The following is a 23233-nucleotide window of genomic DNA, read 5'->3' as shown; positions in this document are numbered from 1 at the left end:
TCCCTTCCATGCCCCATTAGTTGAGCTTGGCTGGAGACAAAGAGGCAGGCCCTTGGAACTGAATGACCTGGTCAGCCTGAGATTTAATGGAGAAATCAGGTGTTGTAGGGATAATGGCCGAAGCGCACCAGAAGTCAAGGACAATGGCTGCGGCCTGTGCAGGCAGGGGTCAGGCTTACAGAGGCTATAATGCCAACCTTGTCCTCTTGCTGTATATTTTATAATGCTCTGGCGAACTGCAAACTGGGGAGCAGCTCTGTAACTGGACTTTACAGGTTTTTGTGCAACAACAGCGAATATGTGACAGCTTTTATTGTGCTTGCTGTCCTCTACTGTTATTCCATCTTTGCTAACACTAAGGGGTTTTGTTACCAGCACGTTGGCGAAGGCTGTAAGGTTACCTGCCTGTTATTGACGTAACTTTTGCAGTGAAGATCATTGCAAAGTAAGAGTCAGGTGTTCAAATTCTGCACTTTATCTCCTGTAGATGAAAACCAACTCAGAGCTATGGGCTACGACAAAACACCTGACATCATCCTGGAGGTTCCCATTGGTTAGTATTCACTTTACAGATGTAAATATTTTCTCTAAAATAACTGCCTGTTAACTCTAGCTAGAGGATTATGCAGTTGTCGAAACACTATCATGTAAATGCCAGATCTTCTTTGATTTTTGTGAATGACGGGGGAGGAAAAATAAGAAAATGTCACCTGTCCCTTCTGGATTTGGCGGCTTTCTCGTCGCTGGTTTTCTGAGTGTTGCTGTGCGTTTCTGTTTCTGAAAAGCCGTGGAGGGGCACATTGTACACTGGATTGAAAGCAAAGCCTCATTCGGAGACGACCAAAGCCATCGCACGTATCTCAACGAGCAGTTCTGGAGCTACTGGAACAGGTGAGTGTTCTCTTTGCAGTCTGTTTTTATTTGGTTCATCTAAAAAAACATATAATGTTGCAACTCCCTTTTTTTTTTTAAACTACTCATATATCCATCCAGCAACGCTAACCACTTCCTCCCTGGCCTAGGCCACACTAACCTCACACTTCCATGGTGTGCATCTGTACATCACACCACTTCCGCATCCACTTCTGCCACTGGAGCCTTTCACAGCCTGTGAGCTTGATTGTTCCAGAGTATACATATTGTTTTGGAAGGGAAGCTCGGAAATGGGTGATTAATCCTTTGCATCTGTTGTCCTGAGAACCTCAGGACAGGAACAGGCCCTCATGGTGTGACCCTGGGAGTACAGAGGTGTGTTTATGTGTATGCTTATGAATGTGTGTGTCAATGAGATGCTCAAAATACATACAGTACATATCTCATTGTCTCTTGAAAATGTCAGCCAGAGTTTCTGTTCCAAAACGTGTCAGCCCACATGTGCTGGAAGATTTCAATATCCTGGACAAATGAAATTCTAGTCAAATGTCATCTGTGTTTATGAACCCTATTTGTCCATGTTTTTGTGTCTAATGGGTACAACAGTTTTTAAAGTTGGTCCTGTTTTGAATGAGAGTGCTACAGCAGCCAGTGCAAAATGGCCTGCAATGTGCTTCGCTCTGGATGTGTGTGCATCAGTTTACGTCCACTAAAAGTGTTTGTTTTTGCCACTGACAGGCTCAGATTGCTTTTTTAAGTGTCTGACAATATATGGAAAGGATCCCTAAAGAGATGCCTTTTTGTTAAAGAGTGAGATCCTTTTTGTTAAACCAGAACTGGCTGCTGTATCCCACTCGCCAAAGCCACCTGACTCCATTTACAGAAACAGCGATTTTATAATCGTAGAACACACTTCATTCAAACTTGACAGAGACAAAATAAAACTCACCAAAACCTTCTTGTTTCAGTTTTCCACTGTTCCTGCAATCACCTCCAGCTTTGGTTGGGTTGAAATAAACCCTGAATTCACCAAGTGAGATGTGACCATATCAGGAAAGGAGCGAGAGGGAGGGCAGGCATCAGAGAAGCTGCTGTAGAGCCAGAGTATTTTCACACCTAACTATGGAATCATTGTAACCAGAGAGATTTAAGTATGTCAGACTTCAACAGATTTCCCTCGTAAAAGAATGGTAATTACTGAATAACGCTAACTCTGGTCCCAGCCAGCGAATAAATTAGACAGGTCACTCTTTCCCTATTAAATCCCAGCAAAATTGGCTGTCATACAAAGTGTCATCAGCCATTATCCAAATCATTTAGCACAATTCTCAGTGTTATATTGACTCAGTTTCAAACTGAGGCAATCAGGTAGAGCGACTTTTGTGTTGAGGCACACAAAGTTGAAAAGGCGCCCACCCTGCCTCCATTGGCCTCGCTACAGCCCCGGCCCCCCTCAGCCGTGACGGCCAGCTGACATGTTGTGACACGGTGCTGCAGCGCCACGACGTTCCAGACCCCAGGCACAGCCAGGCTCTCTTTGTTTTTTGTTTTCTCGGTGCACATACAGTCCCAAATCAGGATCAGACTTCTGGGTCTATCGAGAGCACAGCACAGGAAGAGAAGCCGTTTATCATGCATGAATTTTCATATACGGTTTTTATGCATTGTTCTCCAACGTGAAACAATCCCTCTCTTGTCCTCATGTCAGAGATTAGATAGCAAAATACGTATTTTTATGAGGGCTTTCCTGATACATATAACTGATATTTGTTCATTAGACAATAAACAAACTAAATTGTTAATTTTGGAATGATATCTCCCTCATACTCTACAGGCTCCCTTTCCTACAAATGATGTAAAATGAATCTGTATTTCAAGCAATAACATAACTTTTTAAAAAAAAAAATATGTAAAGACTTCTTAAAAACTAAATGAAAGAGAAATTGTGGCTCCACATTCAGAACATATGACCCCGCCTTTAGATGAGTGACCCACTGATTTCACTCAGAAGCTTTCAGCAGAACAATCATTTGATTTTCAGGGAAGATGACTCATCCAATATCACTGAGCAGTTAAAATGTGAGATATGAGGTCAAGGTCATTATCAATGGTGTGTTTTATTTTCTCAGAGTAACATGGTTTTATTTGGAAATGGTCTGCTTCCACAAGAGAAAGCTCTTTTTTCTTTCTTTTTTTTTTTTAACTATCTGAACTGAAAGTCACTGAGATGTGAATTCACAAAGGCCCGATCCTTGATGCTTACCATCTTTTTTTAGGCCCCATTAAATGTCGCTAAAATAGTTGGTGACAGTAAAAGGCTTTGCTCAAGCTCCAGAAAATTCCTAGGCCGTGTTTGATGGGAAAGATTGCTGTTTCAGTCGGTCAAAGTTAAAATAATGCGAAAAGAGCACTCTTGATTAGCACCTCGGGCAGCATGACACGAAGATCAGATGTCTCCATAAATATTTCACTGTGTAAGTCAATGGTCTTTCTTCGTTTGGATTGAAGAAAGTGTTATTAATTTGTCTTTGGTCTCCCTCTTTGGTACTCGTGGCAGTGGTTTACAATAGGTCAAAATAGCAGAATACTAACAGAGTGATTGGACGGTTAGGGTCCGTCTGCGCCTTACATATTCGCCCACGGGTGTCTTTCATTGATATTCAGTGGGGCGGCCTTGTCCGAGTGTATTAAGGAGATGACAAAGTAGATTCCATCATGTCAGCCAGCAGCCCGGTCACGTAAACATTGTTGTGTCAAAAAAGAAAAAATGTCAGTCCCTTCAGACCTTACCTTTTCCAGCACCCTTGTAATTTTTAATTGACATTTACTGCTGACATTTTGAAAATGTGCCTCATCGCTCTCTTATTGTTGGACCCCATGCATTGTCATCTGCGCACACTGTGCACGTTTGTGTGTGTCTGGAAAGTGAAGGCAGTGAATTTGGGGTCAGCGCTGTGTTGTCACAAACCCATAAACTGGTAGAGGAATGGGGGACAGCAGAGTGATGGGGTGACATCATCCTCCTTTCACTTTTCATTAGTTGGTCGCAGCTCTTGAGACGAGCCCTGAAGGACTGATGTTTAGGGTCTGTGTCCATTCCTTCAACGCTCAAACTTCAGCGCTCGACTCTAAACCTTTCGGTTTTCTTCCCGACTGCCCTTGGAATAGCAGTGTTTGTAATTACTTCATTGCCCCTGATTGACATTTCCAGTGATTTGCTTATTTTTCATGAATTCCCTCTTTGCTTTAACTGAGCTGCTTCACCCATTGCGTGTGTTAATTGTTCTTGGTTTGCCCTCAAGCACTGCGGAGTGAGCTATGGGGACACGTTTTTTGTAGATGGAAAGAAAAAACATAACTAATTTTCCCTCCAAAGCCCTCACCAACTGCATTTATCATCCAAACAATAGTCTTGCCAACACACTAACCCCATAATGAACCCCTCTTCAGTGGAGTGAGGGGTAATGACGCTTCACCTACAATGCTCCCAAGAAAAAAGATAAAAGGGGGAAAAATGGAGAGAAAAAAAAGTGTTCTGCAGAATCAAACGGCGTGTTCAGGCCCAGTGCCTGGATGAGATGGCGAAGCAGCAGCTATTGGTGTCTTCCAGCCATCAATCTTAGCTGGTGGCGTTCCAGAGCCGGCGAGCCCTCTGCTCTGACGGATGTTCAGATAATTGAGTTATCCATCTCGCCCAACTATCAGAGTTGCATAAAAATTATTCACCTGCTGGTGAATATTAAACACATAATGAGCCTCTTGTGTGTTTTAGGAGAAGTGGGTAAGGTTAAACACAGCATGTAATGAAATATGGACCCTTGTGTGGTGCCACCTTAGCTGCCCCTGCTTGATTATGGCGTACTTAAATCAATTACGGTTGGCAAAGTTCCTTCAGTAACTCTCCAAGCAGCAACTGAAGTTCTGCCCTTGTTCTTGTCTGATTAGTTTGTCTTATCAAACACTTAATTCAGATTGCATTCGATTTGTTGGCTTTCTGGATGTTTCTGTACTTGAATAATTTTGATTTTTTTTTTTACCATTGCCTATTGCAATTCTTGACCATGCTACTGTCGTGATCCCTGTGTGGTTTAGTTACTTAATATGTTCTTGTCAGTCTGTGTAATCCTTTTATAAACGCTGTGTATCAGGAGTGAAGCACAAAAGACACCAGAGAAGTTTTGATACTTGATGGATGGACAAATAGATCTATAGATCAGCAATTGGTCCTCGTTGTCAGGAGTGTGTGTATCACGTCTCATACTAAAAAGATACAAAACAAAAATCAGTCAAAACATTAACGTCCTACCAAAGCACAGTCTCAAAGAAAACATCTGACAAAAACGGGTTTCTCTTAAACTGATTTGCATTTTTATTCGTCCGGTCTTTGCTCGTTTCATCGTCTCGCTGCATCTCTTCTCTGAGTCCACTCTTTATTAATTTGTCAGATTATGAGGGATCTTTGCGGGCCTTAATTGCCCTCCATGCAGCAGTTGAGTACCATGAAAGAATCAATAGAGTAAATCAGAGTATACTCTTCACCACAAAATAGCTTCTCAGCGACAAAGCAGCTTTCCGCTGTGCTGTAGCACATTAAAGGGGGAAAATGTAGAGTTAAATAAATGGATTCAGAGTCCGTTCTACTCTTCGCCTGTTTTCCCTCCCCCTTTCCGCCCAATCCAACACAATGGACAGCCTGTGTGGAAATGAGCATGGACGCCAGCACGCCCCCTCCCAAAGTAAATCAGCTGTGAGATTCGTAAACTGCAAATGTGTCAGAGTTGAAAATGTTAGCTCTCTTAATGGAGGCTTGAAAAGGTTAGATCTGATAAAAAGCTGTCAGCCGTCCACAAAAAATGATTTATAGCAATATAATGGGACAGTATGCCTCATTTCTCCCCCATATGAAATGGGGGTTAAGACTTTTGGGTTTGCCATTATACATCATCTGGTTTGACCACTTGGAAATGTGTTGAGACTCGAGTGCACGCACACGCATTCTGTTTCATCTGGCTCTTTTGTTTTAGTAATTTTGAAAGTCATGGCCTGTTGTAATGTGGATAATTTATGTCTTCCCATAATTACCAGCAGAACGTTCTCATGCTCCAAAAGTGCATATCGATCCCCATTCAAATCTGTTTTGGGCCGATGAGATTAGCGCTTTGTCCTTTGTTGTATCACGTTTTTGTTGCACGTAATAGAAGCAAAACTACAATTAATGAGGAAGTCATAACTCTGAAGACTCTCAGCAGACTGTTCCTACATCACTAATCTGCTTGCTGACATCTTGGCTAATGAATAGACAAAAATCTGATTTATGGGATGTTTTATATTAGTTGACACAGCTGCAATTAGACATCTTGAGGTCTTTGCAAACTTTTTCCAATTATATCTGGAACTGCACGCTGTGGATTTCACAGCTGAAATTGCATGTTAATTCTGTTACGTTCTCAGAACGTCAATCCATCTGCGACATGAAATTAATTTTTTGATTCAAGATATTGTACGTTGCTGTCCTTTTTTAATGGACGTGTCCATCATTTTTTGTGGAACTTTCCAAAGCAGCAATGACAGGAATGCTTAATAAGAGGAGTGTAATGAACAGTGTGTTGCAGACATCCCTCATTGAATCCAGCTGATAAACCTTCATCTTTAAACAAGATGTTCTGCCGAGATCCTTAGATGTGCAGTTTGCTTTTAAAAATATGATCGTAAAATTAAGGCTTTCGCTCATTTTTAGAAATACTTGCTTGTGCATAAAGAGTGTACCAAAATGTGTTTGCTTGCAAACACTCAGGCTATATAGTCTCATAAGAGTAGTATAAGCCACAGCAGCAGCAGCAGGGCCATCACAGAGCCAGAGCAGATAGGGGATGTCACCTGAGAGAAGGCGCCCACAGGTCATGGCTGATCCAATGAGGCTGGACATTACAGGGCCATCCCCGAGGACAGGTGCTGGTGCTTCTGGGGTGACAACGCGACACCTCCAAGACCTGTGCCCTGCCATACTTTCCCCCACCTCCCCGTCACAGATGTGCACAACAAAGAAGGGGTGAAAACTGGAAGAAAAAAAATCACCACTGCACCAGTGGCCGTTAAAGAATAACTGATCCAGAATCAGTGATTGATTATGTGAAGAGCAGCATTACTGCTGTTACAGCTGTATGTGCTCCCTGTGCTGCTTGTCCGTTTTCCTTTCCCGTCTTCTACAGCTCTGTCCAGGTCTCATTTCTCAATGATTTGCACCTGGCCTGGGAATGAAGTGCTTAAAAGCTCCTGTGCCAGCATCAGAGCAGAGAGGCTTCTGGCGTGGGGGGGGGGGCAGCTGGTCTTGCTGCCTCTCAGCCTGACATTTTGTGACGCTGTTGTGTTTTGACTCTGTTCCTTTTGGCAGTCTTGATCTACAGTTGTATGTGACTCCTCTGTTAATGAATGCCATGGTTTCGGTTGTTTTTCCTCTGGTTGATTTGGGTCAGCGGTGGGGTGTTGTTCGTCCCATAAGGCAGCCCAAGTGTGGGACGTAACACTTCACCTAGCAGCAGTTTGCTTATTTTCTTATATAAGCCTTTCTATTGTGATGATAATGAGTTGGCTTTTCAGGGTGTTAAAGGTTGCAGAGTTTTTCTTTACTTAATATGCATGGAAAATTCTAGTTAGAGCTTAATTTCCTCAGTTTTTTTTGAGAGCACAATTATCAGTTTTCCCGGTAAACCGCCTCTGACATCGCCTTCCTCCTATTTATAGTTATGGATACCCCATGCAGCGCAGGAACGTGGCCTCTTTTATTGTTTCCTTTGTTATGACATCCTCTGGTAGAATATTCCACAGCTAGAAAAATAGCTATCCACAATGGTGGTTCCTTTAGGGCTTTACAAGTGTTTGTTTTAGGGCACATCAGCACACAGAAGTGCAACGCTGGCCCCCAAAGCACAAGCAACGTGGAATATTAATGGCAAATGACAAGTCGGCTCTGATGCTTCAAGGATTTCATGCTTTTAAGGATGCACATTTGGGTGCATTGTTTAAGGCGTCTGGGGTGTAATCCGCACTCTCAGGTCTCCAGCAGCCTCAGGATTTAGCTCTGGTTAAGCCTCCATGTCTCCTATTTATTTTTGTAGGGTTGTATGTGTGCATTATCCAAATTTGTCATTTACCATTGAGTGTGAGAGCAGCTTTGACACGGCCGCTGTGCGTATAAACGAGGAGCGGGACAGAAAGCGGCACCCCAGCGATACATATCCCTCCTCCTGTCTTTCTGCTTGCCCGTGACACTGTGAGATGGAGAAGAAAGCCTCGAGTAAAATGAGGTGCAAGCATGTCTCCTCTGTGAATTCCCGTTTTGCTATGGAACTTTTTTAAAAGATTAACGTACATTTCTTGTCAGCTTTCACAATTTATGTTATCAGACTTCCAGAGACACCCCCCCCCCCCCCCCTTGCTGCCTCGTTCCCCCTTCTTGTTTCCCCCTCTGCAGTGACCTTCCGGTTTTCATTCCTGGAAGAAGTCAGCAGCATTTGTCAAAAGCTCTGTGAGAGTCGGCAAGGATTTGAATGGCTCTTTTAAAGCTCAATCTAACAGGAGAATTTCGATGGCTGCCTGACCCTCAAAAGACATTCAGGTCCACATTGCATCCAATGTGCCGTTAAACCTGCACCGATATTTTCTCACTGGACAAATAGATCTTGCGCACAATACATGGTGCTTCCTTTGCACCACACAAAGGCCAGTGTGCACATTTCAGAGTCTCTTTTGCTGTGGTTATCTTCACATCTGTGGAAAGTTACGAAGAGAAATGCAAAGATAATTATAGGGATGTCTGTTATCATGCGACAGTTGCTCCCCTGTATTTCGCTGAATCTGTTGTAAAGGCTAAAGGTAGCTTAAACCCATTCTTTCCACGTACACACACTCATTTAAGCTCTGTTGACATAAAGCTACAACACAAATATTTAATGCTTTCAAAGACCTTTGGTTCATGAGGCCTTTTAAGTATTTTATTTCATGCACCTCCACAGCTGCTTCAGAAGCATCTTGAGGCTGCCCAACTAAACGGCTTAACTGTGTCTTAACCTCAGTGTAGAGCAGGTCGTCACGTGATTCCTCCAGCGTCCTCCCACGACCTGAGGAGAGCACTGGACCATGAGTCCTGTGGACTTCTGAGGAAATAAATATGACCAAGTGCTAAAAAAAAGAACATTTTCTTAACTGGTAAAATTCCCAGTTGAATGGAAACCGTCTGGTCTTTTGTTCTTCTCGAACCATCATGGTCCTGGTATTTTTGTTTTAAGCCGTTTGATAAGAGGAAGGGGGCTTTTATTCCACCATGGTTCACATGTATGGAGGAGGAATGCATATGTGCATATTTTAGTTCTGGACACGCGATTTCATGACATGGCATGTGTTTAACAGCTTCTTGGGAGATTATGATTTCCTTGATTATTTTTTTTTTTTTTTTTTTTTTTAATCTGCTTTATTTATTTTATCGGGTTGAGCAGCATTGCTCCATGCACGGTATAGCATGGTGTAGGTTACATGTGCTCATCTTTCACAGTATACTTCAAGATTTAATTGGACCTTACATCAGTGGTCTTTTACATGCTGTAAATTAAAGGTTTATTTTAGACAATTTATCTTTAATTTATATGCTGGTCTGCATTGTCTTGTTTATTTCTGTGCACGAAAACAGTAAACACTTGTTCTATTTCAGACCAAGAATAAATAGAATATTTTTTACCAAATGACAGCCACGGAAACAATGCTTCATATTTCTGCCTTTGTGTTTAAAGAGCAGCTCTGTGTGTACCAGATAATGTGCTGGTACTCGTGGTCTGTGGAGGCCCATCAGTCACCGTGTGGAGCTGGTCGCTTGTGATAAGTGGTTCCTTATAGATAATCTAGACAGTGGGCTTCTTTTTATAGGCCCTCTGTCCCTCACGTAACCTTGTTTTTTTTGTTGTTGTTGTTTTTACCATCCATCCTTATTTTCTTTCCTTTCCAGAGATTTCACCTTCTCGTTGATTCTCTCTGTAAACTCAAATCTTTTCCTCATCTTATAAGTCCCGACATGTGTTCAATGAGTTTCTGTGTAAATAATGTTAATCTGGAACAAATGTATTACTAGCAGAAATATAATCCCATATAAAAGATAGATACACACATACAGTTGGAGTACATACTCCTGTGTTTATGGTACTGCAGTGTTCAGTATAGTGCTATCCTGGCTCACTTTGACCCCTGCGTGTACTGACTGCAGAAAGATCCTGATAAAAAGGCTTTTTCTGATTCATACTGTACATATAACAAAGCCCCGATATTCTGACAGAAAGATTTTGAACAAATCTGCAGAAGCCTGCGTCGGTAATCAGCTCCTGTATCCGTTCCACAGCGAATGACGTCAAAAGCAACAATACTGTTCTCAATTTGCACCCATCATTCTACATTTAGCTAAGTAGGGATTTAAAATTTTTTCCATTCATCGTCTGACCTCATTCATGTCCCAGAACAGCACTGATATATGGTTTGAATTGTTTGCTTTGCGATGTAGGACCTTTATCTGATTGTACCTCATGACAGTCATCTTGACTGATGTACCATTAATACCTGAATTTGAATCCCAGATGAAGAGCCATTTGTTTTTGTGAACTTTGCTTTATATCTCTGTATGAATTCACTTCACTGCGTCGTTGCCAGCAACGCTGAAAGAGATACAAGCACATCTGAGTCTTTCCTTACCGGCCTGGCATTTGTTAAAGAGCTTCGTCAGGACCCTCTTCCCCCATCTTTGTTCCCAGGCAGCCCTCTCCCGTCTCTGGTTTGAGTTTCACGTCTCGCGGCGGTCTGATTGCCTGATAGTTTAAACATCTCTGCCTGCCTATCCCTTAGTGGGAGTGTGTAATCAAAGACACATGAGCAGCCTGTGTCCAAGTGCTGACCTTCTGATTTTGCTCATCAATTCTGGGGGTTAATGTGCAAGATCTATCAGGTCAACAGATTTGTCTCCACATGCTCTGTCCGGTCTGTAAATGATTAGACAAAAAATGCATTTGGTCACTGAACCCTATTAAAACTTCTTAGAATAAATGTGCACTCAATATGACTGCTAATATATTCTTTCCACCCGCTTGTGTTAATAATGCTAATATGTTTTTTTTTGCTCTCTGTTATCTATTTTAAATGAGCACCATCAACCAGACCTTTGTGACAAGGGCTTAAGGAGTGAACAGGGTAATCATATGATCCGAATTCCAACTCCGTCAGCTGTCGATGTAACGTTTCATCACAGGCGGGAAGTTGAAACGATACTCAATCCTTTTCCTTTGGACTGATGCAAGATAACAGTGGCATACATTTCTGAACAAGTGAAATATAAACTCCATGCAGAGTTTTGGGCTTTGAGCCGCCCCCTTTGTACGGCCGCCACGAAGACGTCGGAGCAATCTATTCCTCATTTTGAGTGATATCTCTATCGGCTGGCACGTTCGCACCATGAATCCCCCCCACACACATGTTAAACCCGGAATCTGTCTCTTCAATGACGGCTGTGTGTTTTAAATGACCGCTCTTATTTTTTGTAAAAGGCGTCTGTGTGTCACGGAGGTTACAAGTGAAAGGGCAGAATAGAGCTGTCTGGCGAAAGGCCTCTGATAGAAAGTGCCACTTCAGTTTGAGCACAGCTGCAGCTAAGCCCGGGCTGGCTCACTGTCCGGCCCGACACGTCACATTCTCTTCTCCTGCGACTGGACTGGATGTGAAAACTATTAACTTTACACGGAGTTTTGGCCTGACCAGTTCTGATCCCTTCGCTCGATTCATTGTTTATCTTCAGCCTGTTTTGTCAGGAACGCGCTCTGACAAAGATAGTCCCAGACACCATTTACATTTTGTTTATTTAAGTTTGCTGACTCCTTGAAGGCCTTGTTTTTAAAGCTCGGGCTCAATGTCAATTTTAAAACAAAGCCGGAGCTGCAATATAGCCCTGCAAAAAAAATATTGTTACATATTATAATGTCACGCAACGTTAAATTACATCTTACTTTGCTTTTTATAATGCTTTTCCGTTGGAGAAGCCATCGGACTACAGACTACACCTCTCCTAATTTGGTGATGAGGGGGTTTAACAGTTTGAGGAACTCTATCCCCGGAGCTGCTGACAGTCCTCAGCCCCCCTGAGTCCCTGCTAAGGATAGAGCTCGCGGTTAGAGAAAAGACTACTGGCTCTGTTTTAAATATTCGCTGTGGTTTGAATTAGAAAGGGGATAAATTCTCTGAATAATGATCGCAAAACGTTTAGCTTCAGCTGCCCGGGTGAAACAAAACACGCTCAAGTGAAACTTTGAACTGCTCTTCTTTCCCCCCCTCCGTCCCCCTTAGCCGTTTTGTTTTCAAATTGTAGCGCTGAGTTCGTGGGAAACTCACTCCGAGGTTACCTGCGCCCCTGCAAACTGATGGAAAGAAAAAAAAAAAGGATTACGGCCACAAGAATGTTTTTGCAGTTAGCTGAAATATTGCTAACCTTGTCAAATGTCATTTTGAATGAGAAAGCAAACATATTTTAATCAGGCTTTTAAAGGCAGAGCTTTTCAAACTGGGGCTCTCGGAGAAAGGGGTCAGCTAATTGCAACATTTGATGTCATGTTTGGTCTCTCCCTCTCGTTCTGATGCGACTGCCTGGAAGCACGCTCGCTCCCTCGTACTGCTCTCCGTGTCTCTCTATATATCACGCACACATACATACACACACTCAAATGAAAAACTACTGAAAGGTCTCAGAGTTCTCAATGTTGTAATCTTCATAAAGTCTTCGCTCAGCCCTCCTCTCAACTTCCAACCTCTCCCTGCGTGCGTCACTGAAACACAGACCTGCCATCGGTGAAATTTAAGGATCTTATTCATAATTTTGTGAATGGATGTGTATGGGCATGCCAGTGCACCAAGAGGGGGGGGTCAGTCTGTGACTTAAAATGTGAACCCCACTCGGGCCAAAGATATGTGCAAAGCCCTCCCACCGCACCGTCCTGCAACAGGTTAATCTTCCAAACACACAATCCCAAATCTCTTTGGTTCTCATAATTACTGTTTTAACAGCACCAGAAGAGGGGGGAGGGGTGGGGGGGCAGAGGGATATACATTGTAAATTATGTTTGACAAGGTGGGGTTAGTGGTTTTGTCGTGGCTTGTCTTTAGTTATTACTCACACTTCCTCCTGCCATAGATAAGGTCTGCTGGTGAACATACCAAGGTGAGCGCTGGCGCAGGGCTCTTATCGCCAGCATTGATTTAGGGCAAGAGCCCAGTGACAGAGGTCATTGTGCAGTAAAGCTATCCATCATTCACGTTTGATTTCTGCTCAGGCCTGTCTCCAGGTTGTCTACACATAGACGAGTCACAAGGAGTAGAGGCCACGGGAGGGGTGGAGTGGTGGGAGGCGTGATGTGGACGGTGCATCGAGGAGCTGTGGGTAATGCTAACTGTGTTAAGAGATGACAAGAATTAAGCATTTTAAGCCTGTGATTACAGGTTGAGAATGATGTTTAGATATAATTTGGAATTACAGTAACAGGGTAAACTTAATTTGATCCTGTAATTATTGTATGGAATCCACAAACTGTTTGTCTAACATTTAAGGCTTTGACATGCTCCAGAAAAAAAAATGTAGCCTTGATATTTTTTCCACCGGTAGCTGATTGCCTGTCTTTCCACAGTTTATTTTGCATCTCACAGTAATTCCCCACGTGTCCCAGGCATTTTTCAGAATATGTGTTTGAGACACTCATATTTTCCCCCATTTAAAATTCAAGGTAGTTCTCAGCCTGTGGTAAATAAATTTACAATCATAAACACAGTTTTCCCCCATTGCAGGGGTATTTTTTCAGATGTCTGAAGATGGGTATTTATTGCTGTTAATGTTGTTCATGGCCTTCGTGGCTAGACTTGTAACTTTTGGCTTAAATGTTCTGTTTATCCTGGCATCAGATCGACGAGCTCGTACTTTCAAATATGCCATGAGTCATATTATTGATTTGTCATGAAGATTATTTATTGCACTTTTTACTCCACTAACTTCTGCAAAAGTTGGAAGCTGTCAGAGATTCTCCAGGAGTGATTACATGCAAATGGCTGTAAACTGGCTGTGCTGGATCTTAAGGGTAAAGGTATTCCTGTAGTATCTAAAGGTCTCTTTAGTTATGCTTGAATAGCTAGCTACGGCGGTGGGACTGCTCACTGCAACCTACCAGAGGATAACTTAAGTAGCTAATTACACTTCAGCCTGTAATCAAACCCATGTCAGGTTGTCTGAGAACCTGGATTTGTGTGGTGGATTTCAGTTAAATACAAGGGCAGCTTAAACATTTTATGGTTCTCTCCTCAAATTAAAGTTTTTTTTTCTGCAATCCCTTCTAAAATGTGTCATATCCCATTACACAAATTTGGATATGGTAAATTAGCGAGGAGAGTGCTTACGCTATGAATATGTTGACTTTTTTGTGCTGTGTGCAGAGGGTTGGCTTGCTGGGGGTTGGGGGTGTCTTTAACTCTAAAAAGTTGTCTTGAATTTTCTCTCCTCGCAAGATGATGTGTTTTTGCAATTCAAATATTTGCTCATTCTCCTCTCCATTGCAAAGCCCCCTTTGAAGCGGAAGAGTTCTATCAGGACCAATGACAGCGTGAGTGTGCAGCGTGACAGCGCAAGAGGCAGTGCTGGACTATTTCTAACTGCATATTTAAATAGCAAGGAAATCCAAAATCAAAAATGTATGCAAATGATGGCATGTTTTGCATGCTGATATTTTTATGATTTGGGGCTTGCATATTCAGGTGGTGTTCAGTACGTGCCTAGCTTCAGCAACATTAATCAGAATTACTTCATGTCTCCACCACATCCTTGATCTTCCTCTAAACAAACATTTCTGGGGGTGGAAGGCCTGCAATTTGGCAGATTTACTTTTAAGCTTTGCTTAATGTTTTTTATGGACTGTTTTTAATGGAAAGATACTTAAGGCCTTAGGCTTCAGAGGAAAGTGTGTAACCCAGAAACTCTCCATACTTGCCTCTTAAGATGATTTTTCCTCTATGCCGTGCTGTGGAATACCTAACTACCTTTACATTCATCACAGCTATATATAGATAATTTTTTTATTTACACATATATATATATGCCTTCCTCTTATGATGTGGGACGCTTCTTTTCACTTCAATAAAGATTTTAGATGTATTCATTACATTGCGCATATGCACCATGACACTGTGTGTGGGTGCTTTGAGCATTGTGCGTGTAGCTGTTTATGCAATGATCAACATATCAAGACAAAGCCCCTCGAAACGGACCCGAAGCCTGTCTGCACTCCTTAAGGTATAGAAAATACAGCATAAAATAATTAATTGAATTGTCATTTGTATGAGCAGCCCTTGCTCTCTGCACCCTATAATTCCAACCTCTTTCTCCCCCTTCCCCTCGCCACATTTTTTCCCTTCTTTTTTTTTCTAAACAGCAATTAATCTCATTTTTAGTCCAATTTCCAGCCCTCTGCTGGAGTCAGAGCGAGTCCCCTGTTTTGTTCCTATTTGGCTTGGTTCCTCTGCATAGTCATTAAGGGCCCAATTAATGTCACCCTTTAGCTGAAGAGTGCTCATTTTTATTGGGGAGCTGACAGTCACCGCCATGAGTGCCGCAGTGTAATATGCATTAATTGCCCCGTAACACTGGTAATTACCAGTTCTTCAAGCCTCTCAGTAAACTGTCATGCCCAGACACGACTGCTTTGAAATAGATTACTCATTAGGGGGACCTGCCCTGTTTTCCAATGGGGGCTCGCTGGGTTGGCATAAAGATGAAAAAAATCTGGTGCTTGAACAAATAGTTGCCAAGAGCAATTTCCTATTACAACTTCCCGGTGACGGCTTTTCTCTTTCTTTCTTTCTTTTTTTTTTCTCCTCAGATGGCATTCCAGCCGTCACTTGAGGTAAAGATCAGAAGTAGAGTTAGATGTCCATCACAGATCTTGCTGATAGCACTTGGTTTGTCTGTCTCGTCCCAGTTGGACTGAATGAAAATGCGTCTTGGGATTTCCCCGTTCGACATATTGCCTTGGTTTTGACTGAATTCTTCAGCGGTGATTGCATTTTGCTCCCTCTTTTTTTATTCCTTTCCTTTGTGCAACGTTGCCCTGAATGCCCGGAGAGTCGAGTATAAGCCGTGCATTGAGAGTGTCAGCGTTGTTGCTTAATGTGGGGCATTTCAAGGCCTCTGTACATAAGATCAAGGCAGTGTTGATGTCAAGTTCTTGTTCAAATATTGATGCTAACTTTGCTCAGGTCTTGTGTTTGCAAACTGTGGAATCTCTCTTTTAAACACGAGCTTATGCTTGACGGTTCCTGAAACCTGTCCTGTGTACCTCCAGAGAAAGAAATTGATAGTGAATGCAAATAGATGGATTTAAAGAAACGGTTAGGGGACAAAAGCACGGGGATGTAGTGTGGGTGTCGCCGTTGCTCTGCGATAAGATATTATAAAGGAGAGACCAAATCAAACAATGTTAGCAATCACACATCTTCTGCACAGAAAGGTGTTGGCCTGTTTAGTCACGCTAGAAACAATATTTAGATTTCACCACAGCTTTGTAAACGCTCCCAGTGCGCTGTGGGCCGATTCCTTTCTGGTCCCTGTTCTTTCTTTCTTTTTTTCAAAAGCACTTTTGTGTCATTGCCCATTTACCATAGCGAGGAAGAGAACAGAATGTGAAGACCAGGGAAAAGCCTGGCACGCACACACACACACGCACACACATGCACACGCGCGCACGCACACACAGAGCTTCTCAAAGGTGCTGCTTTTGTTTTATCTCCCTTATAGCACCTGCTTCAGGCAATCTGCTCCCACTCGTCTCAAATGAATTTTGTCACAGCCTTTCAGATTCTCAGCCAGCGATGCGCTAATGAAAGGAGATGGTACAATTTGAACTGACCAGGTAGCAGCCAGCAGTGCACAGCTGAGAGCAAAGGATGGGGACACACCACTCCCTGAAACAAAAGACAAGTCAACCGTCCGCTGATATACCCATTACCCTTCTCATTAATACCCCGCAGACCTCGGCGTGTGAGTGTGTGCATCTGTGTGTGCCTGTGCGTGCATTTATCTGTTTGTGTTGGTCGAGCACTTATCGAATTGTTTATGACAGGCCTAATTGGGCTAATTGAAGACATTAAGATTACCTGTCAGCTGTGTGTATCCAGACTCCCTATCTGTCTGACAACTCCTGACAAGTGAGGGACCCCGTAGCATCCGTCATGATGGAGCATTCCCAGGCCGTAATGGGGACAATAGGGGCCACTCTAATTTGATGTGGACAGCCTTAGCTACGCGTGTCCGCCTCTGTGTGTGTGTGTGTGGGGGGGGGGGGGGGGGGGGTGGGGGGGGGGGTGAAGTATAAGTGAGAGTTGGGGGGCTCTGTGCATGGCCAGGCTAATGGAGTCCCCTTTGGCAATGTGACAAAGCGATGAGGTAGTCTGAGGGGAAAAGTGAAAGGGGTTTTCAAGTGTTTAAGGACATGAGAGGGAAGGCGCTCGGGGTGACGGCCTTCACCGACTGAGTGACAAGAGAGGAGCGCTGACATCTGTGTGTCTGTGTGGTTGTGGACGTTCACCCATGCTTTATCAGAGACGGCCAAACTTTTTGACATGGGGAAAGACCAAAATGTAAGGGATGGGCCCACTTTGGTTGCGTGCACTCACACATTTACAGAACGCCGTTCATGAGAAAATCATGCATTTGTTCTAAAATGAAAGTATTTTCTGAATTCTTTTAAGGTGCGGATATTCATGGTTCAAGCTTCCCAGATTTTAAGCAGAGCACAGTCCTATCTTCTTAGGCTTAAGGAATGTGCCTCTGCATATCTCTATCAACCCACCCTCCTTCCCTCCCTCCCCTTCCTCCTCACTCTCCTCCCGTGTGGGCATTGTGTGGGGCTTTGCAGTGTCATCGCTATGACAGATCAACGCTGTCAGCCCAGGAGATCCCTCTGTTTGTTTGTTCTCCTCCAAAAGGGGTTAAACTGTCAAGTTGACAACTCGCAAGACCCTTAGACTTTGCTCTACTGCCTCTCCCTCCACCTCTCTCCCCATGGCTCCCTCCCCCGCCCCGTCCACCTTCATCCCCAAACGAGTGAAAATCAATACCAGATTGCCTGAGGACCACTGTTTGGTGTGGGCCTGACCCCTAGATGTCCCCCACTCTGCTTCTTTCATTACATGTAGCTCAGTATTTAACTTCCACCCTGATCCTTCGCCTAATTAGTTTCGATAAGCTCTGAGTCTCCCTCTCTCCCCTTCTCTCTTACACATGCACTGACACACAAGCGCCGCAGACACACATGGACATCTTGCTTCCTTGCCCTTTGAAGGGACTCTCTGGGCTGGAAGTAATAAAAAGACAAATCCCAACACGCACACAGAAGCCCTCAGCGACTCTTGCGCTAGGATTATTGTTTTGTTTGCATAGCAGATTTTTAAAAACTACAATGAAATTAGATTTGCACCCCAGATCATCAGTGAAAACACTGGGGATATCCTGTGTTGGCTAAAGCTAATGGCGCTCTGTGGTTGGCCTGTTAGCGAGACTACACCCTCACCGCTGTGGTTTTATGCAAGGCCCCAATGTTAGCTTGCGTCTCTCTTTAGTTGTCCAGTGACAGACAAAGCAGCCATTGATATTATGTGGAACATTAAAATTTCTTAGAACTAAACCTGATAAATAATTGATTAGCACAAACATAGCAGTTCCAGTGATTAGTCTGCTGGAGGTCTGCGCCTGTGTGTGTGTGTGTGTGTGTGTGTGTGTGTGTGTGTTTTTGTGTGCCACCCACATGTCCAGGTGCCGCCACTGCGCCGGCTGGCCCGTCGACCACTGACAAGCCCCAACGACATGACGGCCCCCCCCTGCTCTGCTCCCCCCTCAAAGGGCTAAAATTACCCTCAGGAATGTAAACAGACTGCCGAGTAAGCACACGGCTTTCTGTGGCCCTCCGCCTGCGTCCGTCTCCAAACTCACCCCCCAAACTGGGACAGTTCCATTTTGGACTGAGAGGCCAAGGTTGATGGCAAGGATTTCTTAACCTGGCCTCGGCTGTTTTGTCACAACAGTCTTCTGTTCAAGCAGCAGGATTAATACACCGTTTCTGTGTCATCATCACACCGGTGGGCTGCACATGCTCTATGCAACAGCTGAAAAAGAAATATTTGTCCTCTTTCTCCTCGTATCTCCTTTTCCCTTTTCATTGTAGCAGACAGATGGGCATTCACACCAATTCATTAGGTGTGTGGGGTAGCTGTAAGCGGTGGAGTCTGGGTGAAGAAGTTCACTGGGCCGGGCGCTGACATGTTGATTTAGTGGTGGTAACACGACTGCACTTCCAAAGGTGCTGACTTGGACGAAAGCCAGGCCTCTTTTTCTCCCAGGGAGACATTAGAGGCCACACTCTAATTTTGGGGCAGGGTTCTGCTCATGGATGCAGAGGCCAGGAGGCCCTACACAACAAACATTCACACCTGCCTCTCCGTGCCTAACTTTTGATTCAGCCCTCACCGCAGTGGCAGAATTTAAGATTTAAGACTTATTCCTGAACTTAATTAGCCAGTGGATCATGCGGCTTTTTCAGAAATGAAAGTTCCTTTTTTTCCTTGCTTCATTACTGTTAGATGTTCCCAAAATAACGTGTGTTTAAAAATAGAGCGCTGACTCTCATTGCTTTTGTACATATTTATCATGAAATGTGTGTGTTTAGTTTGTGAAATGACTTTATGCGCAACTTGCTCGTGTGAGAGTCTGCTTGTTGCGTGCAGTGTGGATGTTTCTGTGTTTGTTTCAATCGCATAACAAGATGTGGAAGACAAACAGCCAAGTATCAGGCACACATCCTATGACCTCACGTATAAACATGATATCATCCATATATACACACATAACGCTGTTCCTCTGCTGGACGCACCAGGTTTGCAGGCGCCCGGTCAGGCTGACGCTGCCCTCGCAAGGGCAGATAGGGTTACAGTACAAACTGTTGTTGATTAGGGCCGTGCCTGTAGTGGGGGATCATCCTAAATTGAAAACACATTAGCCGCCAGGGTTAAGGGCAGGGCTAGGACCAGGGCTGCGCGGGGCGAGGAGCCACGGCAGACACAAAATGGCTGTCCCTATGCCCGCCTTTGAATGTGTTTCCCCAGAGACAGGTGGCAATTATCGGCCAGGGCTGCTGGGAGTTCACAATAACAGGTTAAAGGAGCATGTATCCCCCTGACGCTGTGGTCCTCTCCGTCTGCACAAACCCCCAGCCCCCAGCCTGCGCGCCTGCCACCGCGGGGAGCTTCCTGTCTCCGAGCAGAACTCACAGACATGGGGACTCATCAAAGGCCAGAGGGACTCGCTGGACAGATCTCCAAATTAGCACTGTGGCCAGTGTTTGGCTTTGGAGACTAATAAGCCTCATCTGAAAACAGTGAAAGCCTTGGAGACGTTTTGTCTGTTATTTTTACTCCCCGTATCAGATACAATGAAGGTCGTCTCAATCCCGTGCAGTGCTTGCGTGTAAAATGTATTTACACACTCAGATTATTGCCTACTCATGATTTCAGTCGAGTGCTTGCAGAGGAGACACCATTTGCAGCCATCGCCATAATAGAATTTAATAAAATCAGCATCAAGTGTTAATGAATACCCACTCAGTGTGTCATAACTGAGGAGATCAAGCCATTTCCATGATATAGAGGGTCATTATAGAGGATGGGGAGTCGATATCTGAGAAAAGATCAGGTGAGCTCTGACCGCCTGAATGTTCGCCCTCTCACAGGCAGAGAATAACACAGAGGGAGTGCTCTTATCATTGCATTCATATTACAGAGGCTGGATTTAAAAGTGACTCCGTTTGTAGGAGAACGATGCACAAAGAGGTTTTGTCTGAAACCGTTCTGTGACTCCAGCTTAACTTTGATACGCATCATCACGGAGCTGTCGCTGGTTGGTTGTTTTGTCACACGCTGTGTCTCGGATGCTGTTTGGACCCACGTCAGAACACCAAGGAGACAAAGCCAAATCCAGACCACACCTTGTTTGGTTTCGCTCCACATCCAAAGCAGACCGGAGTGTGTCAGAGCGCGTTGGACCGTGACGCCGCAGATCTGACGGGGGACCAGCACACATTACACACACAACACACACTTGTCCCTCAGATATGTGTTGCTAATGTGGTAGGCGGCGTGCTCAGTTAGGGGACTTAACGAGTTCCAAACACTGATTAAGACTCCTCCCTTTGGCTGGAGGATGTTTGGGAAGCACGATATTGTACAAGCGGCTCCTAAGCAGGACCAAATGGCGCTGCGAGGCCGTGCTTTCGATGTCTTGCTCTTGCGCTGTCAAAATAGAAATAGAGCTGACTCGTATTAGCTCATGCACTCATTCACATGATCATGTGTTCGCCGAGTTATCAATCAGTTGATTGATATAGAGTCTGTCAGACTGTGTGTGGTGTGTGCGCAAGGTGATAAGATTTAGGTTAATGTGAGTCGGTGGCCGAGGTGATAGGAGGCTGCGAGGGAGACGGAGGTCAGAGAAAGTGATAATTCGTTAGAGGGAGATAAAGACAGCACTGTTCCATAGTACACTGACTGCGTTTACATGCAGTCAATATTCGGGTTATGGTCAATATTCCGGTTTCTGAAACATTTGGAATAACCTGTTTACATGCGTGACAAACAGGGGTAATAAATTGAGATATCCCGATCAAAACAGCTTCGCACGGACAACGTGTCGACGCACGGAGAACGTCATGACGCAATGCGCGTCATTTCAGCTTCTTCTTACTGTATCCAAAAACAGCAACAACAACAGCAGCACGGCGGATAATGAACAGCCCGAGGCCGGTGCTGACCCACCACCAGTACTTGACACTATTCTGTCTCACTTTCTTCATTCATGGAAGGCAAGAACGTGAAGAAATAGGAAATGGAGCCGGAGCTGTGGCATCCATATCCATGCTACCTGCACTCAAAAGACCAAGATTCCTTGCGAATAGAACATGCGCAGAACACAAATTAATGTTCTGTACGATGGGGATATTCCGATAGGCGTATCCATGACCAAATATTCAGGTTTGAAAAGGAGTAACCCAGGGGTCATATTCGGGTTTTTAAAAACTGGAAGATGAGCATATTTCAAAAGGGTTGTTGGTGTTTACATGGCCGTGCGCAACCGGGTTATTGCTGACATTCCGGTTATGAAAGGGTTACTTGACTGCATGTAAACGTACCCACTGATCTACGGGGTAAGTGTAAGTGTGTTGGGAGCTAAAAGTTATTAATACAATAATTATAATGAATTTTCATTATTAATTATTCAGAAAAGTCAAATAACTAGAGTGCAAAGCTTAGATGAATTGTAAGCAAAGGTGACACATAATACATATTTTGTCATCAAATGCAAATCACTTTTATTTCTCAAATAATAATAAAAGACTTCTTATAAAATACTGTCAGGTTATAGATTTAAAGGAATACAGGAAGTCGTTTATACCGTTGTGAGTTTAGAAGGGGATGTTACAGTCGGCATGGCTTCCCGCCTCCTGAGCTAAAGGCACACGGTGTTGAGCGTTGACTGATGATGCGGTGGGATCGGAACGTGGTTGCTATGGTTACCCCATGAAGCACCGGAATCCTCCGGTCTCCGCTCCGGTGTCTCGCATCAGTGAGCGTAAATTAGCTCCGAGTGCAACATGCAGCTCACAACACACTGACTCGACCTGACCTCCCACGCCCTTCATAGTCACACATTACACCTCCACGCCTCTGTGTTAAAGCTAACACTACACCACACAAACATGCATACGCATAAAACGCCTCCAACGGCGACAAAGATGAACCACATGCACGCCACGTTCCATTTCCATACCCCATTGACAGAAAACATAAAAATGTCGGGGAGAATTACACCTGGCGTAAGATGCTTTACTCTTTATTGCCCTCTATTCCGCCTTAATTACGATGCTTGTGCAGGTTTGGGCGTCTCATTTAACATACGATTGTGTGCCATGGCCGCCTTGTATTTATGTTTAACATACCTGAGCAGAGCCGGGACTTTTCCTTCACCACAAAAACAAACAGGGAGGTGGAGACAGAAGAGAAGGTGTTCTATTCTTAGCTCTGTGTTAATAACTCGTTCGTGGGAGGTTAACTCTTCCTGTTATGTATGGACAGGTGGATGTATTGTTTGCAGCGAGGGATTATTTACCGCACTGTTCGTGGACGCCCCTCTGGGCAGTCAGCCTTTAAATATCCTCTGTGTGCGCGCAGAAGCTTGTGTTATAAGGGCGTCCTCATCATCAGG

At 44.0% G+C, this 23233-nt stretch overlaps 1 protein-coding gene across 1 annotated transcript in view; it reads left to right on the top strand.

Annotated features, from left to right (window-relative positions):
* The window catches only part of cdin1 (CDAN1 interacting nuclease 1), a 54971-nt gene that overhangs the window by 26198 nt on the left and 5540 nt on the right, over positions 1 to 23233 (top strand). Inside the window, exons 10-11 of the mRNA XM_070980101.1 lie at positions 488 to 553; positions 786 to 891. Of these exons, the coding sequence (XP_070836202.1) occupies positions 488 to 553; positions 786 to 891 (172 nt within the window). The remainder of the gene's footprint in view (positions 1 to 487; positions 554 to 785; positions 892 to 23233) is intronic.

The sequence above is a fragment of the Chaetodon trifascialis genome, chromosome 14 (genome assembly GCF_039877785.1).
Source record: "Chaetodon trifascialis isolate fChaTrf1 chromosome 14, fChaTrf1.hap1, whole genome shotgun sequence".
In the NCBI taxonomy this organism is placed as follows: Eukaryota; Metazoa; Chordata; class Actinopteri; order Chaetodontiformes; family Chaetodontidae; genus Chaetodon; species Chaetodon trifascialis.
Note: the sequence above shows the minus strand (reverse complement) of the source record. Positions and strands in the feature narration are given on the sequence as shown.